Genomic DNA, 24,645 nt, shown 5'->3' on the forward strand with positions numbered 1-24,645 from the left:
AGAGGCAGCAATCATTTCAATCAAGAAAGGGAAGGCGCCAGGGCTCGATAGAATCCCTGGTGACCTGTACCTTTATAGCATCGAAGTCTGGGCACCCTATCTAAATCATTTATTTAACATGATTACAGCCAGTGAGCACATTCCAGATACTTGGAATGGTGCAGAAATCATCACCATTTTTAAAAAAGGGGATCGTGGTGATCCAGCAAATTACCGCCCCATTAGTCTTTTAGATATCACGCAAAAAATATATGCTAGGCATATTCTTAATAGAATAAATTCATGGTTGGAAGAGGAGTCAATTTTATCTAAATATCAAGCGGGATTCCGAAGCAAAACTAGTACTATAGACCAAGTATTTAGGCTATGCTGCTTGTATTGGAAGTATGTCATCATGCGCAAAGGTCACTTGTATGTGACCTTTGTTGACTTACGAGCAGCATTTGATCTCATCCCACGAGATCTACTTTGGGAAACCCTGAATAGGCAAGGGCTGCCTGGCGACCTTTTAAAACTAGTAATAGGATTGCACCGGGAGAATTACGCTAAGGTTAGATGGGGCCCAAATGGGGAGCTCACACACCCAATTCCAATAAAAAGGGGAGTGCGGCAGGGCTGTGTCCTGGCGCCCACCCTATTCTCCCTCTATGTAAATGACATTGCAACCTATATGCAAGATTGCGATAATGATTCTCCTCGACTGGGAGGGGAACGCGTCGCGTCCCTCCTCTTCGCGGATGATACAATCCTAATATCGCAAACGCCTCATGGCCTACAGACCCTTTTAAACAGGTTCCAACAGTACTGTATCAATAAAGGATTAGAAATTAACATAAAAAAAACAAAATATTTGGCTTTGAACCCGCATAAAACCTTTAAAAAGAATCTAATGTTGAATGGGCAAAGACTGGACTACGAGCACAGTTTTACCTACCTGGGGGTACTGATGGACTCCGCAATGGGTTGGGGCCCACAATTGGAAAAATCTAAATTGGTATTCAGACAAAATTGCTTCCCAATCACACAGAGATATAACAAAAGTGTAAACAAAGCAGTTACTCCTGCGATAGAGCTTTTTAGATATAAGGTACAATCCGCCTCCTTGTATGGGGCAGAAATCTGGGGTCCAATATGTAAAAAATCCTTTGAAGTATTGGAAAACAAATTCGTCAGGGGACTACTAAAAATCCCAACTAACACCCCCCTGATACCCCTATATCTAGATCTTGACATCAAACACACAGATCAGCATGCTATATTGAGACCATTGCTGATGTGGATCAGATTATGGTCAACTGTAGAACTATCTGACTACAGAAATGGCCTAAAGGAAGTTTTAGAGCTGGATAGAGACAATAAGATCTTTTGGTTTAAGCACGTGAAAAACTGGCTTACCAAGCTCGGATTAGCACATTTTTGGAACGAGCCGGAAACGCTAAATCCAAACTCCAAGAAAATTGTTAAACTAAGCTTCTGGTCATATGTGCACTATAATTCTGTGTATTCGAGAACCCATGGCCCCCTTACTGATAAATTTCTACTGGCAAAAAATGAGGTTCTATTCGAACAATTTCTAGATGAAATTCAACCCCCATTGGCAAAAACCCTATATCTAAAATTCAGGTATGGAACATTGAGGTTAAAAGTAACTGAGAAAAGATGGGGGAAGTCTGACAAAGAGCATTGTACTTTGTGCACCGATAACCAAAGGGAGGACATCTTCCACATACTGTTTTTTTGCCCTAGTTATGACAAAGCTAGGAAAAAATGGATAGTCCCCCTGTGCCGCAATCTTGGTACATCTTCCCATAGGGAAGCGGGTAGAATCCTAACTATGGACACCAGCCAAGTAATTGTGTTCGGCATTAGTAAATTCCTATTGTCCACCTACTTTGTTAGAAGGAAACTATCTCTTCCATTTTAAACTAGTCTCCCCGGAATCATGAAAAATGCCAATGTATAGCATTTTAAATTTTGGTGTAAACTCAATTTAATGTTTTTTTAACTTTTCTACTCTTTTTAAATTATTTTTATATTTATTGATACTGTGCCAAACTGAGTTATATATTATGTGCTCTATTGATGAAATATTTGCTAATGTGCTAGACTGTTGAATTGTAGAATGAATGTAATACTAGGGTGCCCTTATGATGAAGATTTTACAGTTGTATGTCTTATAATGTATTGTATATTTTATTGTATCTTTTATGTTGCAATGCAACGAAATAAAGATTGAATTGATTGAGTGTCTGAAAAGTTTCAATTCTCCGTTCACCTTCTCTTTGTGTTTGCTTTGTTCACCGTAAGTTGGGAGGGTATGCCCAGATGTGGGTCCCTTGCTCACTTTGCCACTGGATTTAAGCTAGCCTGGTTGATGAGGGGTGTTACCCCCAAAACTAGTACTAGGATGCTTGTTTCCGGTCCAGAAAAGAACAGACTTGGCAGCTTGGGCTGAACTGTTCCCATAAGAAACAGGGTAAAGACTGATTTGCTTATGGCTGGGTCTGAACTAGGGTGAGCTAAATAATGATGATGGATTTAACCCAGATCTGTGACTGGGGGTGCCTGAAAAGCTTCAGCGCTCTGACCATCATCTCCTCGTTTTTGCTTCTTTCCTATGCCAACAGAGACTAGGGAAAGCATGAGAAAGTTAATCAAAGTACAGTGTTCTGATTTTGAGCTGCACTGGTAATTGTATCTCAGACACCCGAAGAATTCATACACAGACTCACCCAAAACAAGTGCATATGAAACACCCCAGGGACTGTGCCTGACGTTGCATGTATGACAGCCAGATGACTTTGACTGGAAATTGAGACATCCAGGAGTTATGTGTTTCTGAGATATTAATGACAGCTTCCAAGATACGCTGAGAATTGCATCTTTGACACCTAAAAGACTCAGATTGGGACACCCAGGGGGTCGTGCTACTCTCAAACTGTTTCTGTTACACCCTGTTAATTGTGTCATTGGCACCCTAGGGCTCAAACTAAGACACTAAATGACTGTATCTAAAAATGAGATGCCTTAAGGATTGCCTAGGAGTGAGTCACATGGAGGAAGATTATGCATGAAGCATCTATACCTTTTTGCAAGACAGGCTGGTGATTGTGCATCACAAATTCTCATTACTCAGACTGGAACACCCATAGAAACTGTCTAACAGTCTGAGACATGCTCAGGGATGTGTCTGAGAGAGGAATTTAAAGACCTTGCCTGGAAGGAAGACATCCAGCAGATTACTGTTCCTATGACTCTAAGGACCCTGGCGAGTGTGTGTAGGACATTCCAAGTGCTCAGAATAGAACATCCCTAAGAAAAGGTGTCCAAGATATCTGGAAGACAGGGACTGAGAGTGAGTCATGCTGAGAGAGAGTAGCCATTCTTTGAACCACCAGATCTGTTATTTTACCACACATTCTGAGATACCCTGGCGACTTTGTCTACCCTGAGAACTCAAGCTGAGACCCAAAGAGAGGCTCAGTGCCAGTCTGACACATGCAGAGCCTGTACTGAGCATGCCAAGGAAGTAAACACATGAGTAACATGGCACACATGTCTTCTTCCACAAAACTGTTAATATGTTATAGGTTGGGTCAGAGGAAAACAAAAAAGATGAACTTCTAACAAATCTAGATTTATGTGACAGATCAGACTTTTTGCATGGACTTTACTGTGAATGAAGATGGCTGACTTCAGGAAGGCAAAACCCTCATGTTTCCCTGTTCCATGTGTGAGTAGCTCAACCAGTCCAGGCTTTTCCTTTTGCTTTATGATATTTGCAGACTTGCAGACAAACTTATAAAATTGGAACTACAGCTCAGAGAGCACAAAAGGGGAAAAGAGGGACTTTGTGAGCTGGGAAACGTGAAAGCTCTGGAAAGGACTTGCCTCTAGATCAGAGGTCTTCAAACTGTGGGGCGTGCCCCCATGGGGGTCCGTGGCTGAAGTCCCAGGGGGGCGCAAATGCCTCATTAAGTATTTAAGAATGAAGATGGTCTGGAAGAGCATCTTTGTTTATTTTGCGCGTTTCCAGGCCGTGTTTATTTACATGACAGTTAAAGTGTCAAGAAAAGTTAGGCAGCTGTGATCCTGAATCTTGGGGTCCCGAAGGCTAAGGCTAAAAGCAACAAAATATTTTGTATTTTATTGTATTTACACGTTCAGCAGCTGCATTTAAAATAATGCTCACGCCAACTAGTAAGAAATGAGATGTTGCATACATTGATGGGACATGCACATCTTCACATTATGAAGCTTATTTATTGTGATCCCCGAAGATACCTGTATGAGAACAGAGTAAAAAATACTGAATCGAGGATGGTGCAGTACATAATAATGACGTGTATTTGTAATGTTTTATGGTCCCAGCATGTAACAGAAAGCAATGTGAATATGTAGGGCATTATTCTACAATTGTATTAAAACACTGTATAAGATAGGCTGCCACACAATTAGTTTGTGTATGTCATCAGGGCCAATGAAATTATGTGGCACAGGAGCACATTTTTACTAGTATTCCATCATTAGTTTGACCTTTTTTCCACTTGGTAGTACTGTCTGGGCAAAGATTTCACCTCATTAGTATCAATGTAACAGCAAATAACATAAATAAGCCACTGAAAGTTGTCCAGTTACCCTTAAAGAAGGGCTTCCAATGCGTGCAAACACGTCACCATGTTCTTAGTAACTTTTGATCCATTTGAGCTTTAAACACATTTTTTTTAAATCTGCATGTAATACTGCAGGTGGTGGATTATGTGGCAAGTCTGCAAATCCGTAAATATGCGAAAAATGTCACAGCTGCAGAATTGCATAATTCCAGCGCCCCTGTATAACATAAACCAAGTCCTTTCAAAGAATACATATTTGTAATAGCTAACCAGACAGTACCTATAGCAGGAATTATTTTTATAAGTCCATCAAAAGTACACTTTTCATAACTCTACATCCTTACAATGCCTTTTTTTGTCATCATGATGCTTCAAGTTATTTCATAAATTAAATCACATTAGACCCCCTCCTATGGGAAGTCTTTGCAAAATTAAAAACACATGGGCACCTTAGTCCTGCCAACTTTGGCCTCTGTTAACATGGGGATGTCCTTTCAGGTGGGTTGAGAGGGTACAGGGGTAGAGGCCCAATCGCCCGGACATCTGGAGTTTCTGGGTAATGGCCCAAGAGAAAGAGTAAAGGAGTGAAATTCATGGATAGCATCAAAAGGGATGGGCCAGAGGAGGAAACGCTATGTCGAACTGAATTTGTTCATTTATAAATGAGACAGCTTCCCCAATACTCAGAGACATGCCTGAAGAAGGTGTTCAGAAATGCAGGTTAATTTTTCTTTTTTGGCCACCACTACCATTAGTACAGCAGCTGCATTGGCACTGGGACAAACATGCGTGGGGCCAATGCACATCAATAATGAGTGTGGCGCTAGCACAAAGGGTGGGGTGCCATTTTGCTTGTTATCATTAGGATCCAGATTGCAAGCTATGGGGGAGAATGTGGATATTGTCCCTCTTTTTTCATAACAAAGGTGTAGGCAGTCTGCTTTGGGTGTCAGGCCTTGAAATAACAGCCAGTGGAATGGGCAGGAGAGTAGGTATAATTGGTGCTGCAGTGGCACCATGACCCAGGGGTGTGAGGGCCGAACTAAACCGCTATTATTGCTGCTTTACTCATTCCGTTCATGGGTTACGGCTAAGTCTACCCTTGCTGTGCCAGTGTTGTTTCCAGCATCTGACCAATGGCCCAAGAGAGGGAATAATTGGAGCAGTGGACACACCTTAGCGTTAGGCTTCAGGGAGATGGCAGAAAGGAGGATGGGAAGAGGACTTTAACATGGGGTAGAGAAGACTTACTGCTTCGCAAGTCAGTAGGTCTCATTGGTGAAGCAAGTAAAGTGGCATTGGGGCCCAGGAGTGTGAAGGACCCACTGCACCACAATTAAGATGGTCTTATACTTTACATCAAGACATGAGGAGAGCATTAGGGAAGAGATGGTTCACACATGGGCACTTGTTTTTTTCTGTAAGGGACAGAGAATCTGTTTCAAGAATGGAGTGTAGTGCAGATGTGGTGGGGAAGGGTTGAAAGAGACAGAGGGAATCACCTACTATTCATGTCTACAGCGACCATTAGTGCAGAAGGCAAAAATGCATTGGGACCCAAGAGCATGAGGACGTCAATTAATGGGAGTAATATTTTTTAGTTTAGTTCAGTTTGTATGGGTTTGCTCTTTTATACATCTAACATTTAGTGTGAAGTATGAGCTACTGAAAAAGTGCCCCTGATCTTATCTCTTAAGTCCTAGTCCTTGAGCCCAGCCCTATCCCTCACAATTACCCAAAACATTCAAAAACGATTTGGAGGGGGGCCTGACTTCAAAATATTTTGGGTAAGGGGGGCTCAGAGCAAAAAAGTTTGAAGACCACTGCTATAGACTAAGGCTTTAAATGGGCTGAAAAAGTGGTAGGACTCTAAAAGGGGCCTGACGAAACATGAGAAACATATCTCTTACGAGAGGTGTGGTATATGTAACGAAAGGCTTGGACAAACATGTTAACTAGAATGCTGTGCTTTGCAAGCTTATAGTGTCCTGCTTGACAAAAATAAAATGATATCAGAAAGTAACTCAATATTCATATCTTAATCAATTCAAAACTGTATAAGCTCTGTTTCCACTTTATGCAGAATCAAGTTTCTGTATTTTTGCAAGAGCTTTTCCAGATTATTCTGACCACATACCTCATGGGGGATCATTCCCAGAAACAATTCTAAAAAGCCAAATGACAATCCTTGACAATGGAGGAGGAGGAGAAGGCACTTGCAAAGCCTTATCACAAATTATTCACTATTGAAATGTTAAATTAAATGTGGCTTGCTGCATTGCGCTGCATCAAAAAATATTAAATATGGGCCTTTGGACTTTTTTCAATGGCTCATTTGGCCTCTTTTTTTAAGCAGCCTAGCTTAGTAGCGTTCTGTAGGCACACTTGCTTGGGTTTATCAAATGAGCAGATTTTCAACACGATCCATGATCTTTTATGATTACAATACTGTTAGCAGAGGTATACTAAATTATCTAGGTTTATTAGCTTATTATCATTAATTGACTATTAAGATTCCAGAATATCAAGTAAAAAAAGTATTAGCTTAGTACTCCACAACCTGACATTTAGCAAATCTGCAATATGTGACTCTTTCTAAATGAGCATCAGTGTCAGAAGTCCTTTTATTTTACTGGGCATTTCCCCAGTGGACTGGAGCTCTTGGAGGTCGATTGTTAGGACAGGCAGCATCTTCTAGTGACTCAGACCCTCTGCCCAGCTCCCTGGGGTTAATTGCAGCAGTCATAGGGTGGGTTCAAGAGAGAGAGAAAGAGCAGGAGGTAGGGAGAAGATAGGGAGAGAGCAATAAGCGAGGAGAAGAGAGAGAAAAGATATAAGTGGAGAGAGAGAGAGAGAGAGAGAGAGAGAGAGAGAGAAGGGATGAATATAAATACAGATATTCCACATGGATATAAAAAAAAGTGAGAGTGTTTTTAGCATTTTTGCCAGTGCTACTTTTGTTTCCCCAATCCAGCACTGACAAACACTGCTGTTATCCTGTTGCTGCTTTGTCCTCATAACAGCAAATTTCATTTCAATGTTAAGGAGATTTGTGTTGCACCGGAATTTACATGTATTGGACTATTTCATTTTTGAAAGGCTCATCCCATGCTTCTTTTTCCAATGCACAAACAATGGCAATTATCTTCTCCTTCGACATTATGATGCGTTCAACCAAAAATGAAAGTATCATAGTTCATATTCACATACCCCATCTGTCTGCAGTTAGGTGCCGCTGGAGTCAAATAACAAATAGAAGTGTTTTATGTACCCAGAAACCACACACTGCTGCCAACGCAGAGTATTTGTACCCTTTTTCCTTGCTCGCTGCAATGGAACTTTATAGGTGCCTGAGGAAAAAACAAGTTTAGGATCTACTACAGTTTAACAATTACATTGTAACCCAATTGCCCACACACAAAATTCTGAGTCAGAAGATGGGATTGATTATGGAATTTTTACAAATTCAAAGCGAGACTGATATAAACAAGTCTCAGGAATGTATTGAAACAATACAGGATTACTACACGCAGGCCAAAATGTTGAATGACATTTAGCATTATCAGCATAAAACATTAAAGAAATTCCATAATCACTATGCAGAATATTAAAAAGAGGATTTGATGATCAGGATGCTATTTGCGTTCCTCTCACCTTTTATTCATGTAGAAAATCTAAATCTCCTAATCTAAATCTACTCTAAATTATACTGGAGGAGGAAACCCTAATTAAATCCATTAAAGGAGAAAGGAGTCAGCATAGCAGAACCTCTGTAGAGGTTCTCTAAAAGGAAAGACTATTGCATAGCATGAGGCCACATAACAGAAGTCTGAATAAACTGAAGTGTGATCATCAATTATACCCACAAAAAAACTTTTGAGAATCCAATGTCACATGACTTATGATTTTCCACCTTCAAACAGCAAAACTTGGCAACTAAAATTGAAACTCCGTTCTGCTGGTCGGCACATCAGAATGTCCTTGGATTCCTCCCATAATTCTATTCCACGCGGACAGTAGTCCTCCCTTTGTTCGTTAAGGCTTCTCATCCTTACCAAAATGATTCCTTTCCAACCTCACTATCTCTCTCACACAATGTGCATTCTCTATTCATAAGATCACACAACTGCACATGCAAAGGAAAGTAAACATTGCAACCAAAACAAACACTCAGGTTGAAAATTAAACATTATGAAATCCAAATGCTTTATGCCTTCAGTCAAGTTAGTTTGGCACCCATCTCAATACATATTAAAAAGCATTATTACTGACACATATGCGGGTATAATATAGATGTAGAGTACTATTGAAATGGATACATTTTTGTGCTATAAAATAAAGACAGAGTATTATTTAAATGAGTAGTCGAATATATAAGAATCAGCTGTATTATTAAAACCACACAAATGCAGATATACAGGAGAACTGCAATCAATGTTACTTCAGGGAAAAGGTTAATATGCCAAATCACATAAATGTCGAGATTACACAATAAATGCACCTTCTGAAATCAAATTTACACCGCTTTCTATAAAATGGGCTTCAGTAATATTTGCTCCTATTTTCTCAGATGTGAGCACAACAAATTCAGCAGTGATTTAAGAATTTTAAAACATCATATAAAGTACTGCAGAACAAACCCATCATTAGCATTTAAAAGTTATCATGATACAAATCAGCATTTCTCCTGCTGCTTGCCACTGCTTCAAAGAATTACAGGAAGGAGAAGTTATCCACAAATGTGTAGATCTCAGGTCATTGTTTTAGATAAGAATAGTTTGGGAATGGTGTTCTAAAGAATGGGAGTGGAGAATGACAGGATCTTGCATTGAGCTCTTTAGATGGGTAAATCATTCAGGGAGGCTGAGCATAGACACCTGGATTGCTGGTTAGGTCATATAAACGTAGTTAAACATTCTAGCAAAGTCTTCCCAAATGTTTTAGAACTGTGAAACTATTTAGTATGACAAATGTTTTTGACCCCTCTAGCTTTATTGAACATGAGGTAGGCTTGTTTGTAATGCAATAAAGGCATGTGGTAGTGCATTTATATTTACAGACAGCATATTTTCCATTTGATGGTCACTAAATTTTCCCAGACAAACACTTTTATAGATAAAACTAGACTATACACACATGGTAATGAGTGGAAATCAGGTTTCTGGTAATATTTAATTGTGCATCACCAAGTAAAGTATCTTAACCTGTTCTGATCCCACTAAAATCTTGGTTTCCATTACACTTCAGAATTGCAAAAACAAGTATGCTTTGTTTTTTATTCCTAACTGCGTAATATGTACAGTTCATTTACAGGTATATGCATTTTGTTGGGTGTTAGGAACAAATTACACCCCCAGCTCTCTTTTCATACTTTAATTAACCCAGCAGAATTGTCACATAATTCTCTAACTACAAAGTTAGAGGATTTCCAAACACCAGTCTCAGTGTTAAAAAATAAGCAGCAGACAGCCAATACAGAATTTACAGGCATCTTTACTTATTGCGTGGACTTTGGCGACACACAAAACATCCACTTGTGATTCACTGACCCACAGTTTGGGAAACTCCTTTGTAAAGCGCACTCCTTGATACTCTACATGGCAACCAGAGTGAAGTGACATGGTCAAATATAGCTGCAGATTGAGAATGAATTTGGTAGCATGTTGTTTTTAACACATTTCCAAATCTGTCAGGGAGACATGCATAGGTGGCATTGCTGTGATCTGCACTGAGAGGATTAGGCATTCATCTGGGGATAGACATGAGTGCAAAGACTCCATAATATAGTTGTAAGTATTAGTCAATATTTTTTCACAAACTTGATTTTGCAATGCGCTAAGACCATTTGTAATGGTTTGGTAAGAACTCCATTGAACATTGGAGGGATTGAACACTGGGACTGACCATAAACAGAATATTTATCTTGGATGTCGTGTGGAAGAGCACATGAAGTACTAAATGATTGATAAATAGATTCCAATTAAATAGCAATCTTACAGTCCTGTAGTGTCTGGAGGAGTGAATTGTTACCAGCATGTATATGATAGCCATTATTTTATGATTTAAACATTGATTTAGGCATGGGAAACCATGTTGGTGAACTGCAAACCCTTGAAGAACTCTGTAAGCAATGTCTGACATGTTCTGGGGGATGTTGTCAAATTCAGTATGACTACTGCCGTTTTTCAGGGTAACTTCAACAACAAACAGGTTTTTACACATTTTTCACAATTAAGGGGAAAAATAAGGGGCCATGCATATTCCTAGACATTAATACCACATAATTCATACATTTAAAAAAAACTCCTCAAAGAGTTCACAAAGAATTTGAAGCAAAATGTCTTTAAATAATGAGTGCCATTCGGGGCACAGTACATTTTTAGTGCAACTTCATCAATAACTTTAAGTATTTCAATGTCCTCCATTCGAACCACTGCAGGATGTTGCCTATCTATTGGGTTGTATATATTTAAATCTGGAGACTATACCCTATTGGTTTGGAGTGTGGGTGACACTAGAATATTAGCTTTATTCAATTGTACCAATAATATTGTTGTAATTAGAACTGAAGCTTTCAAATCTCAGATAAAATTTTGGGCTGGTCTGTTTTTCTTAATGTGGGCATTCCATAAATTTTGCATCCCTTTCTCTAAGGGCTCAGAATTATTTTTAAATTGTTTTTTTCTAACGATGGATACTTTTATTCACATGCTACATATAGTCAGTTAAAATGTATTATGTAGGGTTTCAAATCGCAGAGCCCATTCATTGTTCATTTTTAAAGTAAGCATTAATGTTGCTATTGTGATAATAATGTATCATTAACATGTGTGTTAGAGTACTATGTTGTATATTTTATGTAAAAAGCTAAATAATATTTGATTATGTTTGGTGGGTTGAGAGTTGTGATGTGTGTTACACACAATGAACATGAGATACAACAATTTAGACAGAGATAATTAACTGTGTAAAATTAGATGGATATCTATATGCACCTTATCCTTCTTTGTACACTCATTCAGCCTCAAATCTTATTCCTATACCAGCCATATCCTGATTTTATTCAGAATTGACAAAAACTCCAGACTCCCCTCGGAGAATTTCTTTAGAAATCATCTTCAGTGCCTTCGAGCAGCTAAGTTCACTACTCTGCTGAATGCTCAACAACAGACTAAGGCCAAATGGAGACAACATTCAGGTATTAATTACCGATTCCAGCCACCCACCATGCCCTCTGTCAATTGGAAAAATCATTCAGGCCCCCCACAAATTATACAATATCCATAGATATACTGAAGTTTAAGATTTGCACTTATTTTTGACTTCTGTAAAGAGTGCACATAACTTTAAGTGTGATTATTCGCACCACTTTGAGCCAGTGGAACCTTTTCAGGCATGTGGTGATATGATCAGTGGTGGATCCTCCACTAAGGCGGAGGAGGAATGCCTCACTGCTTTTAGAGCAGTGAAAAGGGGGAAAATAAAACAATAATAACAAGGTTATTATTGTTTAATTTTTAGTTTCTGCTGGGTGGGTTAGTGCAGGCGGGGCTGGTTGCTTAGGGTGGGAGGAGGAGTGGACTATGCATACTAAGTGCTCATGACTGTTTGGCCGCCCGTTTTGGCTGGCCAAGCAGTCATGCGCACTTTGCATATTCTCTACCAGGCTGTAATAGATAGTCTGGTTAGAAATATGCACAGGCTCCCCGTCCTGATCTGAGCGCCGATCCTCAGTGCTCAGACCAATCACAATGCTGCATTGTCTCAGGGGATCCTGTGTGCCCAGGAGCGTCTGCAGCTTCTTACGGACCTGAGTCAGGTAGAGCAGAGAAGCAAAGGAGAGATGCAGTCGGTGGGGAAAAGGTAAGTGCGTTAAAAAAATATGTATTTCAACCAACCGTCGTTGTTTTCCCCCTCCCCTCCCTTTCCCTATTAGCTGCCACTGGATATCATCTGATATTCTGTGTTCTGTTGCGTCATGCTGGATTCACAGGAGCTTCTGTGTCTCTTTCATTGGTTCTCCATTAACACAATAGTAAAACCTGTAGCAAATGAGTGTGCTCATAGGTTTAGTATGATTCATGCCTCGATGTGTGTAACAACTCCAGTCGGTTTCATAGGCTGAACACTGGTATGTTTTGTAATAACTAAGGTCTGATGCTCGAAGGATTGAAGCATTTTTCAAAGGTTTGGGGACAAGCCTGGTGCATAACGCAGGCCACTGCAGGGGGCCCCAACTCTTCGAGTGGCCCCATTTAACCCGTGATCAATGAATATCTGTGAGATATGGGAGACTCAGGCCCCCTCATTACATTTTGGTGCAGTTTTCAGCACTATTTCCAGGATAAATGGTTTCACACCCTTACATATATAAAGTGAAACTACATATCCTATCACTTTTATATCTTTATCTGAAAAAGTAGGACTGGTTAATAGGTGCCCTTTTGATGTTGGGCCTGTTGACAGAGTATGTAAAGATTACCTTTAGGATAGGTTATCTCTGGGTTGGTTACGGAGTAGTACTATGGAAGTTCTTGGAAGTTTTTTGAGAGACTGCTAATTAGGTGGCAGATTTAATCATAGGTGCGCAGTCTAATGGAGGTTTTGATCTGACTGTCAGACTCACTATGAATATTAATACTATGAAAATTACAGTCAAAAGCAAGAAGAGCATTCACAATAGTATTTGCTTATACAACCTACGCTACAGAGATTAAACATGTGCATTGCAAAGTATTTATTGTGTACATTATGAGCAATAGTGACTGTGTTATGTGATACTGAAACACCGACTGTTACTCTCGAATCAAACTGAACATTTCTGAATAATTTATTTATTTAGATTTATATAGCGCATTATCACCCCGAGTCTCTAAGCGCTTGTTCAGGTACACACCATAATTCATAGGGCCAGTCATCGAATTACAGCACGCCCCAGGCTTCCCGGAAGAGCACAGTTTTTAGCATCCTATGAAAAGGCAGCAGGTTGGGTTCCTTACGAAGTTCAATTGGTAGGTTGTTCCAGGCTGCCGGAAAAACGTTAGAAAAGGCGCGTCCGCCTATAGTGGCCAATCTGAAGCGTGGTCGGGGCAAGAGGGTAGCCTCAGATGAACGTAACACCCTCCTAGGGTTGTATGGGACCACGCGGGCTTTCATATAGCTTGATGCGTTGCTATATAGGGCTTTGTGCGTGATACAGAGCCCCTTAAACATCACTCTCTCTCTGATTGTCAGCCAATATAGTTCGCGCAAGAGAGGTGAAACATGCGTTCTCATAGGCTTTTTAAAAATCAGTCTCGCTGCGTCGTTCATTACCGCTTGCAGTCTAGTCAGTTGTTTTTGGGGGAGCCCTGCATATAGCGAGTTGCCATAATCCATCCATTGCTAGGATCATGGCAGAGACCGCGCGCCTCAAGGTGGAAAAAGACAAAAGCTGGGAGATTTTTCTTAGTTGCCTTAAGAGACCCACACAGATGCCCACCACCGAAGAGACTTGTTTTTCATCGTCAGGTTGCCATCAATGTAAATGCCCAGGCTTTTAACTGCTACTGCAGGTTCTGGGGGTGCCCCCAATTCCCTTGGCCAGAAGAGGTGATTCCATGGGTTGTCACAGATGGTATTTGGCAACACATCGGTTTTGTCTGGGTTGATTTTCAGGGAATTGGCAGACATCCAGTTAGCTGTGTATTTTAAAATGTTATGCAGTCTGGCATGCGCACACGGCCAATCCTCAATTTGGATGACGATCTGGGTATCGTCAGCGTAGTTGTAAATTTGACAGTCCATCTGGTTGAGGGCCGAGATCAGTGGCTGCAAATAAATGTTAAATAAAAGAGGTGAGAGGGCGGAGCCCTGTGGCACACCACAAGTGATGGCCGCTGAGGTTGAAACCAGATCCGCCAGCTGAAATCTCTGTGATCTCCCTTGTAGGAAGGAGTAGAGCCAGATATGTGCCGTGCCCTGGTTGCCAAAGTCCCTCAACCGCGACAACAATTGACTATGACACACCGTGTCAAAAGCAGCGGAGAGGTCTAACAGCACCAGGGCACCGGGAATTTTTTTATCTGCTCTACATCTTAGTTCGTCCAAGATGGACAGCATCACCAGCTCCGTGCTGTGATGCGCCCGGAAACCTGCCTGGTTCCTTTCAAGTAGGTCATTGATTTCCAGATGGCTTGAGAGGTATGTAAGAACATGCTGCTCTAACACCTTAGCTAAAAAAGGCAACTGAGAAATGGGCCTGAAATTCTTCAGATTCTTAACATCCGCCCCAGGTTTCTTCAGCAAAGGGATCAGACGCAGCTCCTTGAAGGCTGATGGAACCTGTCCTGTTTGCAGCGACCTGTTGAGGAGAGTAAGAACGTCTTCCTCAATCCCTGGCAATGCTAGCTTAAACACCCCAGGGGTGCAAGCGTCCGCCTGTGAACCCGACTTTACTCGCCCCACGAGACTAGCCAGTCTGTCCTCAGTAATCAATGGCAGAGTATCCAGGGGAAAATTAAGCGACGAGATAGCTGGGGTGATCTGTAAAGGGCAGTAAAGGATTGGAGTGAACGCAATTTCTGACAGGAGATCTTCAATTTTGTTCGTGAAGAAATCCCAAAATTTTTGGCAGTCCTCCTGCGTGAACTCAGGGCTCTGCTTTTTATTCTTCCTTAATTCCGTTAGGACTTTAAAGATTTCCTTCTGTGGGTTCCTGGCTTTCGCAATCCTGTCTTCATAAAATTCTGCTTTTCTGGACCGGATAGCCTGTTTGTAGAGAGCAAGCTCTTGTACATATAGGCTCTGTGCATTCAAGTTGTAGTCTCTCCACCAGGCTCTCTCAGATTTTCATAGAGCCCTCTTCCTGACCCTAAGGGATTCATTAAACCATGGGGCCCCTAGCCCTTTATCCACAATTTTCACCCTCCGTGCTGGTGCGACAACATCAATTGCCTTCTTTAATCTATCTGTCAGGTTATTACAGATGACTTCTGGGTTCTCTTCAGTCTTACTGAGCGGAGTAGATGTTTGAAGGTGAGCTACCATCTTCTCCTCATTTATATTTTTCCATTTCCTCACTACTTTTCCGCCTGCTTCAGACTTTCCCCTATGTTGACGAATGGGAATCTTGCCCTTCACTAGATAGTGATCTGACCATGCGCAGGGCAGAATAACTACAGGGTCCTGCTCCGGGATTGTCATCCAGATGAGGTCTAAGGTGTGGTCCCTGTCGTGTGTGGGACCCATCACCTGTTGGATAAAACCAAAGGTCGTAAGTGCTTCTTCTAGCTGGTTGGCTTGACCCTCTTTCGGGGACTTTTCCCAATGAAATTTTAAATCTCCCATAATTATCAGTTTGCTGTAGCGCGACCGGAAATCTTGGGCCAACTCCAGGAACAGATCCAACAAATCTGCTGTGGCCCACAGGGGAAGATATATTAGAAGTATAACCAAACAATCAGTCCCCACCCCAAATTTAACACCCATCACATCAGCACCCCCCACACTTTAAGCATAGACTCTTTCGCCTCTCCAGCGGTTGCTGTGCAAAAGAGCAACACCGCCACCTCTCTTAGTGAATGCTCGATTATGGCAGATTGTCATGAAATTAACCGGTAAGGAAGTACTACGTCTGGCATAGAGGACTCCTCTAGCCACGTTACGGTGACTCCTAGGATATCCAATTCCCCATCCTGTAGTAGAGAGAAGACCTCTAAGTTGTGCTTCTGTAGTGAGCGCGTGTTCAGGAGCCCATAATGCAGATCATTTACTAAGTACTTAGTTTCGGTCCCTAAATTCCTACCAAGGGGTTTAAGCAGCCCTACCTGCTGCAGTTTGGCTAGGCACGACTGACTGGGTTTTGGATTCCCACGATTTGCCTCCAAAAGCTCCCATCTGTTATATTTAATACACGGACCAGAGTTCATGGCCCCTGGTCCCGGATGGGCGCAGATGGGCTCGCCTCTGGCGTGCCCACGGCGCGCGTACGCTGCACGCTTGCATTGGCAGGTTCAAATAGCGGCCGAGCGTGGCAGCCTTCAACTACAACGCTCACCAAAATGGCGCCCGCACCCGTCCCTTCCTACCCCCAAGATGGCTCACGCAGTGTGTCAGCACCTGAGGACCCGCTAAACAGCGGTGAAAGTACAATTATAGTTCAGGTATGCGATTGGTAGGTTTCTAAACAAATATACAGTAGTTGTGGGAATTTTCCGAATAAAGTAACACACCTAAAAGCAACAACAAAATATTTCTAAAAAATGATTCTTTAAAAGCGAGGGAACCTCGCAAGTTAATAGCGTGAAGCGCGTGTCACAAATAATTCGCCCTCAGAGTAGTGGAGGTACCTTTCAGCCAAAATCAAATTGCTCAACACTTCCAGACAGTAGCAAACATAGAGATAGAAGGTAGTACATATATAGGGGCAGCGCGACACATTTTTGGAACTAAAACTGAAATTAACTCCCAATTGTTTAGATGTTTACACTGTTTCCTAACATATCTCATGGCACAAAATTCAAGCAACACCAATGTTATGTTTCGGAAAAACGGTGGTCTCCATATGCCTTTGTATCTATCACTTCTGGTGGTGGCCACTCTGCAGATTTTAAAAGTGGGCTGGGTAGTTTAAAACGGACATTGAAATGAATCTCTGCTGGGCCCTCTATTTATCTTCTTAACTTAACAGGCAACAAAAATCTAATCAATTTCTGATCAAATAATGCATAAAATGTTAAGGCAATCCATGTCAGACATTTAGTTCCTGCTTTGAATTTATGTTTGACTTAATCTGCATTCGCTGAGAGTGTTAGCCATTTCCAAGATGCTGTGTTTTTGTGCATACCTTAGGCTGAGTTATCTCCACGTTTTATAATGGGCCATGATAGAGAGCTCTGGAGTTCAGGCAGCAGGTAGGGCACATTTCTCACACTGTTTGTTAGTGGCTCAAAAAAGGTATTATCAGTCAAGACTATGTGGACATACAATCCTTGACCTCTCAACACAGAGCAGTGGGCATGCTACTAGCCAGGCAGCAGTCTAAATTATGCAGGATAGAGAAGAAACAAATCTGATGCTTCTGAAGACCAGTCTAATTAGGCAACTTGTAAAACATGTGTCTGTGATAAATAACTACATTTCTGAAACATTGAATACGGAGTTACATTCTATGTGTGGAAAAAAAGTTGCCTTATTTAATGAGGCAATTTGCTTTCTAGACACAGAAGTAAGTGCTGAATAAATCATCTGTTTCTTATCTGCTATTCAGAATTGAAAATGCTGCCATTTCCAAATTATTTACTTTTTGCCTGCTGCTGCACCTCATACACAGAAAGAAAGGGATAAAATAGAAAATTAAGGAGAATGGAGAGAGCAAAGGAGAGACAGATGATGTAATGGAGGGGTGAACTGCCGCATGAAGGGTTTCAAATGAGCAGAGAAAGGAAGAAAGCAAAGCAAAAGGAAAAGTAAAGAGAATGGATGTTAAGTTACCCAACAGTGTTGTCCTGAAATGTCCCCAGCTTCATCTGGCCAGTGTAGATGGAGGCCAGATTTGTTTCCAGAACGAAGCAGCTTGTGAACTGCCCTGGCATCGTGGGTCTCTCATGGCCTGCAAGGCCTCTTGCAAAAGTCTATAACCTCTCCCATTCCAAACTCGTTACTGTGTGACACATGATAAAGGGAGGAGTTGTATGAGGCAGCTCTGAATGACTGACAAGCAGCCTGGGGAGTACAGGGCTGATACTGCACATGCCTGGGGCTGCTTCAAAATGTGACTCGTTTTTGCATCAGTACTGGCCAGTCCCTGGGACCCCAAAAATATTTCAAACTGGTAGCAATACACTTTAATGTTTAGAAAACCATGACGTAAGTGGCACATGCGCACCATCCTCTGTGCCTAAGGAAATCTGCCAGGCTGCCTGACGTCTGTTAACCCCTTCCCCGCTGGGCTAATTCCCCTGCTGTGCTGGGGAGAGGGGGGCACGTGCAGCGCCGTGGTGCTCGTGACGAGATCAGCTCGTCACGCAGCACAGTGGCGCTGTGCTCATAACGAGCTGAGCTCGTCATGACCACGCCCATTTTAATGGAACGCTCAGCAGAACGGGGGAATTATCCCTGCGTGTGAGTGCCGCGCGTGTCAGTGGCACTGTGACTCATGACGAGCTGATCTCATAATGAGCACTGATGAGGTTAAAGCAAGGCAGCTCTGCACAGCATGCATTTTTGATAATGAAAAAGGCTTTTTGCAGTTACCATCCTTAACACTATGAAATTAGAAGGCTGCAGCCACTCAGTCCATTAATAGTAACAGCCAATGTCTGCGGGTCTATTCTGTGTCCCATGTTTCATGGATCACCTTCTGACAGTAACAACATTTTTGCTCTTGAATGCAAACGTTGAGATTTTCTCATCGTTTCTGACCCTCATTGACTCTGCTTGCTCTACTCCTTTAGCTCTGTATATGGACGTAAGCTTTTGTTACACATGGTTACATGGCTACTTGCAAATTAAGACCATGGAATCCTGTTAGAATGGAACTTAGCAAAATAAAAGAAAACAACTTTGGTGCTGGATGGTCGAATTTACCTTAATTTTGTCTGACTACATGTATGGAGCCACCCAACTGAGTGTGTTGGCACCAAAGTGATCTTTTTGCACTTAACAAGGATTTTAACCTTGACATTTGAAGTTGTGTCGTACTAAGTCTCCCTCACTGAAGGCCAAATTTACCAACATTTGACACAGCGCAAAGTAGCAAGACAACAAGGACCAGACTGGGAATCCAAAGCAACCCTGGCAAATTTTGTCAGACCAGCCGCATACGGTGCATAGCAAGTGGACTCCATTGGCAAGACTGACAACTACAAAAGGGGTTTGGCTGGGTGTTCCCCTTAGAAAAGTTGGGAAAAATGGCAAGAATTGTGAATTCTACAACACATTTTTCATCATCATTATTCAATTGTATTTGCTTTTAAAGTATAGCACATGATGACCTTACTATGAACTACAATACCCAGCCATTTATCAACACTTGGAGGAGTGAGAAGCATATGACTGGGTAGGAACAGCCAGGGTAACAGGAAGCAAACTAGATTAGGATGCGGATGCAGTCCTTTGACGAAATTGTGACTAAAAGGACAGTCCCCCTCGATAACCTTATAAAGCCTAACTGAAATGGAGGCCATTACATACTTTACAAATGAAGGGTCCTACCAGGTTGTCTGTATAAGTTGCATGTATGTTTTAAACCACATTATTGTAAGAAAGCTTGTAAGTTGTTTAGATGCAACGAGCAACTATAGGATAAAGGGATAATCACTACAACAGTCCTGAAGAAAGCCAATTGAACTAGAGGGCATTTGAAATAGATGAAACATGTTGACCATAGATGTAGGAGGCCACTATACCCTTATAACATTGCCTTGTTTTTAACCTTGACACAGGACCAACCAATTAAAAAGTTATTTGGATCCGGCAGCCAATTTTAATCATAAGTACATTCCCTAAGCAGTAGCTTAAGCACTCAGCTTACAGACGTGTTGAGCCCGCTCACCCACACTAGGTAAGTAAGACATGGGTCTGATGATGAAGCAAGTTACAGGTGGTACCTGTGTGGGAAGACCTAACAAAATATCCTATCAGACGTATTGAACACACTGATTTACCTGGGTGTAGATCTTATATTTGGTTGAGATATACTTTGGGCCACTCAACATCTCATGTACAACGGAAAAATTCATGGCAGCAAGGGTAGACCTTAGTGAGTTATACCCAGTCATACCCACATTCATTCTAATGGAGACTACAAAAAGATAAGATGTCAAGCATGAAACATGATTTTAAATATAACATCAGTGCATACATTCAGTGTTAAGCACAGCCAAGGAGCTGAGAATACAAAAATAAACATTTTGAGGCATGTAAGCAGCTGGTAGCGCCCGGTGCATCAATATTTTGGGCCAACCCCCAATTACCTCCTACTCCACAGATTATCACACTATCACTCTCCAACAGTGCCTCTAATCTCTCCATAGTCCTTCTCATATTGTATTTTATTTATTGTATACTGCATAGCACTGTTTTGTCGGGTTTTGGAGCACTTCACATCACACACAAACAAACAGACACATATAAACGCGTACACCCACACACACACACACACACACATAGACGTTAAAATATAAGTGTATAGATCAGTGTACTGAAAATGTTACATAAGGCAAAGGTGACTACAAAGTGTAGGATTCAAATGTCTCCATGCTGGTAGGCATTTATTGAGAGTGCTTGGTCTGGAGAAGCACAAACTCAGGATTCAAAATGCAACAAAGCGGTGAGGGTTAGCTTTACTAATAATTATTCATTGATACTCAAACAAGCCCTTTTTAGCAACATTAGGGTAATAAAAGACTGGGAAAAAACATAACTTTCTAATCTGTATCGTTCAGTTTGCATGCAACTTTTTAATAGGAGTTCCCAGCTCACTGTGCTATATTACAATTGCAAATTATGATCTGCAAGAAACAAAAGAATCTCTATGACAAAAGCAGTAACTCACTGATCTATCCCCGTGTAATACTGTTCTGTGATCTGCATGGCACTTTCTTTGCTGCAGGAATGTTAACCCGCTGCACTAATTTATATGAGCCAAAACTGCCCTAGACAAATTTCCATCCCTCTTCATGGGAACATTAATCACCAGTGTCATTTTTACATGTTAATTGTTGCCTGAAAGCTGCCGGATATAAAAGGAAATCTGTAGACAGTGATTTTTGACCCAAACAATTTGTAAAGCCCCATGCCTCCCAGCTGAGGGATAAACTTGCCCCCAGGACCACAACTAGCCTCTACACTTCCAGCATCCCAGGGTAACACTTGATGTCTGATACTACCAGTCCTGCGTTCAAGACAACATGCTGCTCTGCATTGCAATTCATGAAAATCTGAGCAACCTTAATGGAGAGAGCAGCAATGCACCATAAAAATTAAGATATGGCACATTCATGTTTTTTCACTTCGCTGTGCCATGGCAGGCACACTTGTGCAATGGTGCAAGTGTGCCTACGTTGCAGGTACGATTGTTTTTGTGCGGGAAGTGATGCCTTCCTGCAAAGAACAATCCTTAGAGTCTCTTTTCTCTTTCAAAGTGTGCTGTATTCTGCAAGAGGAAGCAACAAGGAGAAATACAGATATTTCTTCTTGTTGTGTCTCTATTGAAAATGCATGCACTTTTCAGGCTCCTTTAGTAAATATTAGTATATCTGAAAAAGGTAGAAAAACACATGGGTTTCTGCACTGGAACACCCACTCTCCACGTATGTAATGCCTTTCCGTTGCACGTTAATGCAAGGGAGTGGCTTGCATTGCCTTATGTTACTCTGGATTTCCACGCAGTGCAGCACAAGGTGGCTTTGCGTGGCTTGGTAAATCTGACTTAAGGATTGCATTACCCTTGCATCACCTGTGTGATGCAAGAGCAAAGCAATTCTTTAGGACATCTGGCCATGAGTGATCTACTTCATGTTTATAATGTCAATTATTTGCTAAAGAAATCTAATATTTAAACATACTTAATTGTTAATGGAAGGAATATACCAGCAGCAGGAAAGGGGCTGGAAGTAATGGTGTTCCATTGTATTTTGGATATATAGAAAGCATTAATAAATTGGCCAATACACGATTAAATGTATAGACGGATAATTTGCTTGACAGATCTAATAGTTGTACAATAGGGGAGATTTCATTGGGAAAACCATGAAGAAGAAGAAAGACAAGAGAAACAACAAACGAAAAAGAAGGAAGTATGAATTGAGTAGCAAAAGAAACAAGCACAGGGCCACTTCAAGACTTTCCACAATTCTTTCAGAGACAATTATTACAAGCATTACAAAACGTGTTTTATTGATGGTGATCCCATGGGCATAATTCAATATAGGTGAACAAAATTGTCATAATAGGATTTACATTGTTTGTATTTATGTACACAGGGCAAATTATCACAGTACTAAAGCAGCATGCTTCGGTTACTTACCACTGATCCATCTAGCCTCAGGGTTGTGAACAAAGAATTCTTTTTTGAAAAGATCTTCCAAAGTTAACCTGGTTTCAGATGAGTTTGTTTGCTCATCTGTAAAAAATAGAAGAATATTCAATTAGGTAAAGTAAAAAAGTAAGAAGCAGAGCTCCCTAAATGGCAACAGGTTGCTTGTAAAATGTGCGTAAGTATTCCTAACTAGTCATTCAGTCAGTCATAAATCTTTATTCGGATTTAGCAATAAATCCATAAAAGCAAAACTAAAAGGAAGATAACTATTACTCACTATGCAAAAACCAGAGACATGAATTTGAGTAAAACCATTAACCACACATATGATTGTTAAAAGTTATAAAGTACCACTTCAGATAAAAACAATTAGAAAAATAAAAACAAATCCATATTTGTGCAAGAGTGCAGAGTGCAAATGAGCAAAATACAATTATCAGTCAAAACCAGTAGTTTTCTTGTACCAGTAAGCACCACTACTCCAGTAAGTGAGTGAATGATTTAGATCTACTAACAGAAGGGAAATGACACAAGCGTAACAGGTATAACCTAAGTGTCTTATACTGATCAATAAAGTACAAAAGAGACTGTCCACGTAAAAATTCTTAATCTTAAAAGCTATCTGGCACATGCATCAACAATGCCATTTACGATTCCTTATTAGCGAAAAATAAGAATTCGCTAATAAGAAATAAATAAAGGCTATGAATGTAGAAATCACAAAAAAAAATAGCGATTTCTAAACATTCCTTAATTGCGACCCGCAAATGCATCCCAAATGCAAAAATACCAGTCGCAAAGGGCTGCCCATTTGCGACCTGTTTTTGCTTTGATTCATGTGGGCCTATGTAATTGAGAAGTAAAGTACAGAGTCTTCCTAATCTACTTACAAGCCCATAAAAACGTAGTGACTGAACAACATATAAAAGGATCTGGGAGGGATTTAAAAAAATAAAGTGCTACTCAGGATTGTTTAAAATTACAGCTTTTTAGATTTGGGATAATATACATTGCACAAGGATATTTATAAAAAGCACAAAATAAAACAATATGGAGAGCAGACTGCTTAGATACCATATCGCAAGGGCAAGCTGAAAAGTCAGAATGAATATGTTTATTGGCAGGAAAACCCAGCATCAAAGGGATTTGAAATCTGATTAAAATATGTCTGTGCAGGGAGTATATTCATAAATAGGAAAACCCTCCCTCTAAAATTGGGGGTATTTGTTGATACAGCATGACCAGTTTCTTTAGGCAGTTGAATTCATAATGGTCAAACGAAACCTTTTTCACGTAAGAAGACTTGAGTTCATACTTAGAGATTTTCTGGCAAGCGCTAGGGTTCTTAAACACGTTCTTGAGGCCTATATCAGTTAGGGTCTTTCCCACATAATGTAGTTGCCAGTTATCTGAACTAAGACAGTTTTTTTATAATCAAATGAGTTAGGCTCACCATGTCCCTGCCTCATACTGAATGTCGCAACATATTTGGAGCTAGCTTGATACTGTCAGTCAGGTAGGCCATGCCTAACTCTAGGTGTATTCCCAACTCCAATTGAATGGAGCATTGAAACACTTTTTGTGAATTCTGCCACTTAATACATTAACAATACTGCTTTATTTGTTTTTGAAGTCCTCATGCAAAATGCTTCTCAATTACATGTGTGCATTAGTTTCCTTTATTTTATTATCACAGTTAGGGCCTGGTTCATACCGATGGGTTAAACTGTCGCACATATAATGGATATCTCGAGCTCCTTTTCGCAAGTGCATTATATCCTATAGCACTTGTAATAAGGTGAACTGGATATCCTTCATGGTTATAACATACTAAACCATCCTCTAAGCTCGAAATAAGGCCATTAGTCCCCTCTACTGGTCCACAAACACATGACACATTATTGGTCTTCCTCCCCTCATGTATGTGTTTCAATCGATCCCCCATTCACACTTACACAGAAAGTCTACCTGCCTCCACTAATTCATTCATGTTGATTCTTCCTCATTTAG

General features: G+C 40.9%; 1 protein-coding gene across 2 annotated transcripts in view; it reads right to left on the minus strand.

Moving 5' to 3' along the window:
- Window positions 1-24,645, minus strand: part of DPP10 (dipeptidyl peptidase like 10) — a 1,575,897-nt gene that overhangs the window by 1,171,716 nt on the left and 379,536 nt on the right. For both annotated transcript variants that reach the window (XM_086957361.1, XM_086957360.1), the window contains exon 3: window positions 22,624-22,719. In XM_086957361.1, the coding sequence (XP_086813487.1) occupies window positions 22,624-22,719 (96 nt within the window). The remainder of the gene's footprint in view (window positions 1-22,623; window positions 22,720-24,645) is intronic.

This window comes from Lissotriton vulgaris, chromosome 2_1 (genome assembly GCF_964263255.1).
Source record: "Lissotriton vulgaris chromosome 2_1, aLisVul1.2, whole genome shotgun sequence".
NCBI lineage: Eukaryota > Metazoa > Chordata > Amphibia > Caudata > Salamandridae > Lissotriton > Lissotriton vulgaris.